Raw genomic sequence first — 7,162 nt, 5'->3', positions numbered from 1 at the left:
TGTTTTATTGGATCTAATGATTGTCTAATCACCCTGCCCTTCTGCCAAGCTGGCCAATGGGAAAGAAGCAGACAAAAGCAACAAAGACAGGAAGAAAAGAACAATTATAAATAAAGAATTCAATAAAACACCTGTCTATTAAAGTAAGATGGGGGTTTTATTGAAACACTCAACTGCTTGTGGATTTGTAGAGTACTGATTAGTGTTTGTAAAACAACAAACTCTTTAAAGGGAACGTCTCAGCAAAGCATTTGTGAATTTTAGCCGGCATGTACGTGAATTCTGGACAAAAATAGAACAAGAAGCGGGGAAAACGAGGGGGGGAAATTTGTGTAATCGTTCTCATTTCTTCGCTGCTCATTGTTTAAGTTTCTGATTACCTCTTAGACTTTGACCTATGCACCATTGCTGTGCTTCCTGGCAGATTTTCCATCAGCAGCAGCGCCTGATAAGGAGCTATGCGTAGACAATAGGACCGACTCCCTGATTGCACTGACAATCCACTGCCTCATGGGAATGCAAAGCTTTGAGGTCAATTCAGGAGGTCAAGACGCACATGAAACTGTAAAAACAGGAAAAAGAAGGTGTGTCTTAAAGGCTTCATCTTTATGACCCAACCTCACACGTATCAGCTGGAATTATCTGTTATATGACCTGATGCATAAAGTCATCCTGAGCTGAGAGGTTTACAAGCTGTGGAGAGCTGCTTGGACACACAAACCACAAAACTGTGCGACTGTAGGAAAACAGGCTGCGAGTGAGTCACTGTTTCACAGGCCTCGCTATTTAACCAGAACCTATGACTGGAGAGTCGATGGTTCAGCGGATGAAGCTGGAAGTGACTCTGTTATGTAAAGCGTGGCTCTGTATGTGCACACAGCCCGGTATTGCGGCCAACACCATCTGCCCGACGCTCTCTGAACCAAACACACTTCCTCTGAATGTTACCTTGGCAACACATTTTTCTGCATTTGACCGTTTTCCCAACAACACCGAGCTTGAGAGCTTGTCCGGTGCCACACTGGGAGCCAAATCACCGTACCCAATCAGACGCGCAGGGGACTAATGTTGCTGAAGTAAGTTCAGGTTTAATGTCACCACCTGACTCATCCTGCATCAGCGCAGTGTTGCTGCGAGACCCTATTTGTCCAAGTGTGTCTCCTTTGTGTCAAAGCTGAGTCACCCATTATCATTTCTCATCAGTGATGTGGAGATGGCAGACAAAAGAGTGTTATTTTTTTCCCTTCCAAAAGCTGTTATGTCACTTTATTTAATCAAGCAACACTTAAAACAAAAAAAAGATACATTATCAATGTGGTTTTATGTACAACAAGTGCAAAATACGACACGTATAAATAAAGTAACTGTCAAAAGATCATCGTACACATAATCAAAGACATTAACTGCACAAAGTAGCTTACAAATCATAGCACTTTGGGATCAACAGTCAAAATTTGGCAAAAATCGGAGCAAACTGATCAGGAAAAAAGAGAAGAAAGGAGAGAAAAGGCTGTTAAAATGCGTTTGTTCGAAACACAAACAACAAAATAAATAAATAAATAACTTCCTTTTCTCAGTTTCCATCAGCTGGTCTCTAATCTTAGACATTTCTGTCACACAGACACGAGGCCTCTAACAAAGTTCATTTCAAAGGCAGACAATCTAAGCCGAATCCTCTCAGTCTGTGCCGGATTGCAACGCGTTCCTAACACCGTCCCGGCTGTTTGGAGGGTGGATGTGAACACCGTGAAGGCTGCGTGCGAACCATCCAACTTTGTAGCCACCTCAGATGTAGGCTTATCCTCCACCTAGTAACTTGTTCTCCTGCTCAAAGGTGTGATGTAGATCTGGCTTCATCCATCAGGCTCCTACAGCACAGAGAGATCATGGCAGGACTTGGATTTCAGCCAGAACGCCACGCTGGGGTTGTTCTTTGCCACCACTTTGTCAAGGAAACGTTTGGCTTTCATAGGGATGCTCTCTCGGCGGGTAGTGCAGCTTCTGTGCCTGCGGCGTTTGTTGGCTTCTTTGGAGTCCCGTCGTAGACGTAGCTGTCGCACTATGCCGCGGAAAGCCTCCCAGACGTTGTGCTGCATGGCGGCCGAAGTCTCGATGAACTTGCAGTCGAACACAGCGGCACAAGCGCGGCCCTCTGAAACAGGGAGGAGACAGTTTCAGGCACTTGATCATCTTATCAAAAGAAGAGAAGCATAAACAGACTGAGATTAGGCCTCCTTACCGCTCACTGACACCTCTCTGCGTCGCACCAGGTCACACTTGTTCCCCACAAGGATAATCGGTGTGTTCTGGGCAGGGCGGAAGCGACGCAGGGTTATCCGGAGCTCAGATGCTCTCAGGTATGAGGCCCGGTCAGTTATAGAGTACAGCAACAGGTAGGCATCCCCAGTCTGCATGTACCGCTCGTACATACATTCACTGTCAGTCTGAAAAGCACACACAGGGCTTAGTATGCTCACACACAGGCAGGTGAAGTCTCTTCTTTGATTCATTTTGTAAAAAAACTCACCTCTGAATCCCAGGTGTCAATCAGAGTTATAGAGGCAGGCTCTCCATCCACTTCAATTTCCTTTTCAGTCACTTCATCTGAATTTAAACAGGAATCAAACACTTAGATCTGAGTTAAATCAGCAAAACGTCAAACAGCATTATTATTAGAATAACTGCAGTGCTAAGGTTTTATTATAGAATAAGATTTATTAATCCCATAGCAGGGAAATTTACATTGTTATTGTAAATTTACATTGTTATAGCAGGGCAGCTAACGCAAAAATAGAAGACAAATATGCACTATACAAAGTAGAATAAATACAATTTATTTCTTCTACTTTATGATTTCTATTACTATGTTATTTTATATATATTCATATAACAATATATACACGAGTATTACAGGAAGAATAGAAGTGTAACTTTCTCGGGCACTTTAATAAGGTCTTTCTCTCACCTCCACAGAGCTCGCAGTCGTCGCTGTCCATGCTGTCCGCTGCACCGGCGAAGATGCTGGCGAAAGCCGTCTTACCGACCCCGCTGGCCCCCAGCAGCACCACCCGATACGGTCTCCCGGGCTCCGCGGAGTGCTCCCCGGCGGAGTCGGTGGAGATGACTGAGTCCGAGGAGGACCAGCTCCCTCTGCTCCCGTCCGACTCCCCGGCGGAGCTGGCGCAGGATTTGGAGCGAGAGATGCAGGCGGGGACCCTCGCCAGGAGGCTGTCCGAGAGCGGGTGGCTGCCCGCGTCGCAGATGCTCCACCGGTGGAGCTCGTTCTGCAGGCGGAGGCTGTGACGGCGCACACTGGACAGCATGGTGCCGGCAGCAAAATCGGGATGGACTGGATTATACACAGCGGTGGGATTAAACCTCTTCCAGCACATACAAACAGCCTCTTACTTCTTAAAAGACACTTCAGAAGCTTTTTATCCTTCTCAGGTGAACCAGAAGCGTCTCGTTTCTCTGGGATTAAAGGTGACTAAACTTAGTCTCAGATAATCAGAAGTTCCCCCCTGTTGGTGTCTACTGCATTAACTCAGGCCCAAGACCTCAATATGCTGCTTAAACCTGTTTCTGCGGAACACCGATTTCAAAGTTTAATTCGTGCATTTCCAAAAATACAAATAAAACACACTTTCTGGATAAATCCCGGAGCGAAATTTACAGCTTCTGCCTTCTTGATGTGTCTGCAGCCTCATCCCTCGGTAATCTCCAGCTGAGTGAAGTCTCTTAATGCCCTGATGGGGTTTCCCTGCAGTTTATATAGACGGATGGGGGCGGGGGGAGGTCACACAAGTAGAGCATGGGAGAGTGGATGCAAAGCCGTGATGTGCTGGGTACTCACTGTTTTGGTTCATGCGCACGGTGTGCGGCAGCTCAGATATTAAAATGACTGTGCGGCAGTGACATACGGTTCAGCACCACCGCATTACACGTGTGCAGAGCCTGTAACACTGTCCTATAGAGACGCCTCACTGCTGAAATTTATTTTATAGGATTCAACCAAAGGTTTGTGACACGTTCCCAATTCGTATTAGAAAGTTTATAAATCCAGGATCAATCTGCTTCTGATTACTGTCACAGTTACACTCACTGGCCACTTTGTTAGGGACACCTATTCAACTGCACATATTGCAAATATCAGCCAGTCACATGACAGAAACTCAATACATTTAGGCGCAATACTGAGCATCAGAATGCGGAAGAAAGGTGTTTAAGTGACTTCAAATGTGGCATGGCTGTTAGTGCCACACAGGCTGGTCTGAGTATTTCAGAAACTGCTGATCTGCTATCTGTAAGGTATCTCTAAGGTTTACAGAGAAGGATCTGAAAAAGAGGAAATATCTAATGAGCCACATTTCTCGAGGGGAAAATGCCTTGTTGATGTTAGAGGAGAATGGCCAGGCTGCTTTGAGCTGATAGGAAAGCAACGGTAACTCAAATAACCACTCGCTACCGCCAAGATATACAGAAGAGCATCCCTGAACACATCAAACCTTTAAGCAGATGGACTACAGGAGCAGAAGACCACTCTGGGTTCCACTATGCTGAGCTAACAGTAAGAAACTAAGGCTTGGGATTGCCAAAACTGGACAAGAGAAGATTAGAAAAACTTAGGCTGGTCTGATGAGTCTCAATTTCTTCAGCAACATTCAGAAAGTAGGGTTAGAACTCGGTATATATCATGAAAGCATGGCTCCATCAAGCCTGGTAACAAAGAGAGGAAAAGAGCAACCGCTTTCACTTTGCACCATTTCTTTGAAAATTCAGAGTTTATAAAAAATAAAACCTTTTGTTCCTAGAGTTTCTGAATAAACTTGTTAGTATATTAGGATCCATATGTCTGTGAAGGTTCTCAGTCATCCAGGTCATCGTAGTGTAAAGTGTAAGGAGCTTGGAAAGAAAAGCGTCTGGACTTCTTTAAGTTGCTTGAAGACGTTTCACCTCATCTGAGAAGCTTCTTCAGTTCTGAAGGATTCATAGGTTTAGATCAATACAGTAACTGAATTATTGAAAAATGTAAAACAATCAGTAGCGTATGTATGTTCCCAACTAAAATGGCTTTTCTTTTAAATTTAATACCATCACAAGCAGAATTAAAACCAGCTACAATAAAAACAACAATATCTAGACTTCAGTGGTAACATAAAACAATCAAAATGACTATTTGGATGCTCAAGTTTTATAATGTTGCGTCCATCATATGACCAAAAAAGTGTCTGCTGTGAAAAACATCTTTTATACAAATGCCTGGTGGTGAAATCACTTGTGATCATTCTCTCTTGTGAACCTCCAGCTTTTTCTTTTTGTGAAATCTGTAATTTGTGAGATGAAGGTCAGAAAAAAAAGATTACATAAGTTTTAATCAATAGTTTTATTATCTTTAATGTTTGGAATCTAAACAACGTAAATTTATCTGCACTTCATTAAGAGAAACTGGTGAAGGGCTGCAGATGAAAACAAGCTTTTACCAATACATTTTTCTGTTCAAATAAATAAATAAATGCATGCAGTGCATTCAGGTGTAGTTTATATAAATATGGGAGCACTGTGTAAGCCCATGCATGCAGGTCACGGTTGTAAGCATAATAAAAACTCTCATGAATAGAGCGTATCCAAACTGCTTTGGTCTGATCGAACCTCCTTGAGGATAACAGATGGAGGGAGACAGCGCGATGAAGAGCTCGGTCCTTCATACTGTAAATATGCTGTTCAGTGCGACTCGTTCAGACATTCTGTTTTGTTTTCTTACCCTGCAGACAGCATACTGTAAAGCCGACATGTTAACAGCAACCGGTTCACATAAAAGGTTTTTCTCTGTACACAATATTTGCCGCAATGTTCAGAAGCAAGTGGGAACAACCACTAGTATTGTTCTTTCCACCTACACTTTTACCATCTGAAAGCAACAGGCGTGTGTCAAGAACACAAAAAGCCTTCAGTACTATGGTACTATTATGCCAACAGAGCACGTCGCTCTCAGACTGCCAGCTTACTTGTGGTTCCTAGAGTATTTAAAAGTAGAACGGGAGGCAGAGGCTTGGGCCCAGTTTGGATTTGGGAGACAGACACCCTCTCTACTTTTAAGATTCCCTTTTGATAAAGCATATAGTTATGACTGGATCAGGTGACCCTGAATCCTCCATTAGTTATGCCTAGACTGCTGGGGGCTTCCCTTGATGCACGGTTTCTTCTTCACTTTCTTTTTTTCACTCACTGTGCTTATAGTGATTATTATTCATCTCTGGCTTTTGCCCGTGCGCCTTTGTCCCGTATTCCTCCCCTCACTCTCAACCGGTGGCGGCACATGGCCGCCCCTCCCTGAGCCTGGTTCAGTTATAGGTTTCTTCCTGTTAAAAGGGAGTTTTTCCTTTCCACTGTTGCCGAGTTGTTGCTCATAGGGGATCTTCTGACATGTGGGATATTCTTGAACTGAATTAAACTGAACCAGAGCTGCAGCTATTAGTAATTAATTTAAAGAAATGTAAAATAATGATAAAAAAATTATCTTTAGTGTTAACTTTTGCCACTTTCTTTTGTCCAACATGACTGTAAATAGAGATCCCCTTTTATAGAATACAGTAACAGGTTAACTGATAACAAAAACAACAGTCTTTAACTGTGAGTACAAAATGAAGGTGAATCTGCATTGTGTCTGCTCAACTCTGCTCTAAACTATAACAGATGCTGGCTTATTTTTTATATGGACGAGTCAGTAATTACCATTATTCATGTATCAGCGTTGAGAAAGTTCTTTGAGCATAAATGAGCCACACCTCTGCTGCTGCCTGGCCAACCTGGCAGATGATTAACAGACATATCATCATGGAACAAACAAAGGGAGCGCGATTTATTCCCAAATCCTAGTTTTCCCCCAATACAGACCTTTAACATGGCATAAAGCAGCTAATAAATATCAAACATTAAGAAGTAGCATTTAATGGGTTTATTTTAATTTACTAAACTTCCTGGTTAGGTTAATCACATATCAAAAGCTGTGCAATATTTCAAAAAATATTTAACTAATTATTAATTCACTACATTTTATCAGCACATGCAAGACAAAAACAGAGATTTGTTCCATCTAATTAGCACTAATACTACAGTGAATGTGGCTGCACCAGACGCTGAACAAGCTTTGAAGGAAAAGGAG

The 7,162-nt window shown here is 42.9% G+C and overlaps 1 protein-coding gene across 1 annotated transcript; it reads right to left on the bottom strand.

Moving 5' to 3' along the window:
- Positions 1-419: 419 nt before the first annotated feature.
- Positions 420-3,850, bottom strand: gem (GTP binding protein overexpressed in skeletal muscle). The gene is made up of 4 exons (XM_086311863.1): positions 2,966-3,850; positions 2,528-2,604; positions 2,240-2,444; positions 420-2,152 (listed from the first exon to the last, which is right to left on the bottom strand). Exons 1-4 carry the CDS (start codon positions 3,390-3,392, stop codon positions 1,869-1,871), a joined length of 993 nt encoding a protein of 330 aa, XP_086167989.1. The 5' UTR covers positions 3,393-3,850; the 3' UTR covers positions 420-1,868.
- Between the last annotated feature and the right edge of the window lie 3,312 nt (positions 3,851-7,162).

The sequence above is a fragment of the Aulonocara sp. 'chitande type north' Nkhata Bay genome, linkage group LG11 (genome assembly GCF_057382095.1).
Source record: "Aulonocara sp. 'chitande type north' Nkhata Bay isolate Kocher_YH1m ecotype deep benthic linkage group LG11, A_spYH_male_GT1.1, whole genome shotgun sequence".
NCBI classification, from domain to species: domain Eukaryota; kingdom Metazoa; phylum Chordata; class Actinopteri; order Cichliformes; family Cichlidae; genus Aulonocara; species Aulonocara sp. 'chitande type north' Nkhata Bay.
Note: the sequence above shows the minus strand (reverse complement) of the source record. Positions and strands in the feature narration are given on the sequence as shown.

Bases quoted from the DNA above. Each gene is read 5' to 3' on its own strand.
- gem (XM_086311863.1), bottom strand. From the start codon at position 3,392: ATGTGCTGGAAGAGGTTTAATCCCACCGCTGTGTATAATCCAGTCCAT. The intron at 2,445-2,527 runs GTGAGTTTTTTT...TGTGCTTTTCAG, and splicing joins TTGACACCTGGGATTCAGAG to ACTGACAGTGAATGTATGTA. The intron at 2,153-2,239 runs GTAAGGAGGCCT...TCCCTGTTTCAG, and splicing joins CAGAGAGGTGTCAGTGAGCG to AGGGCCGCGCTTGTGCCGCT.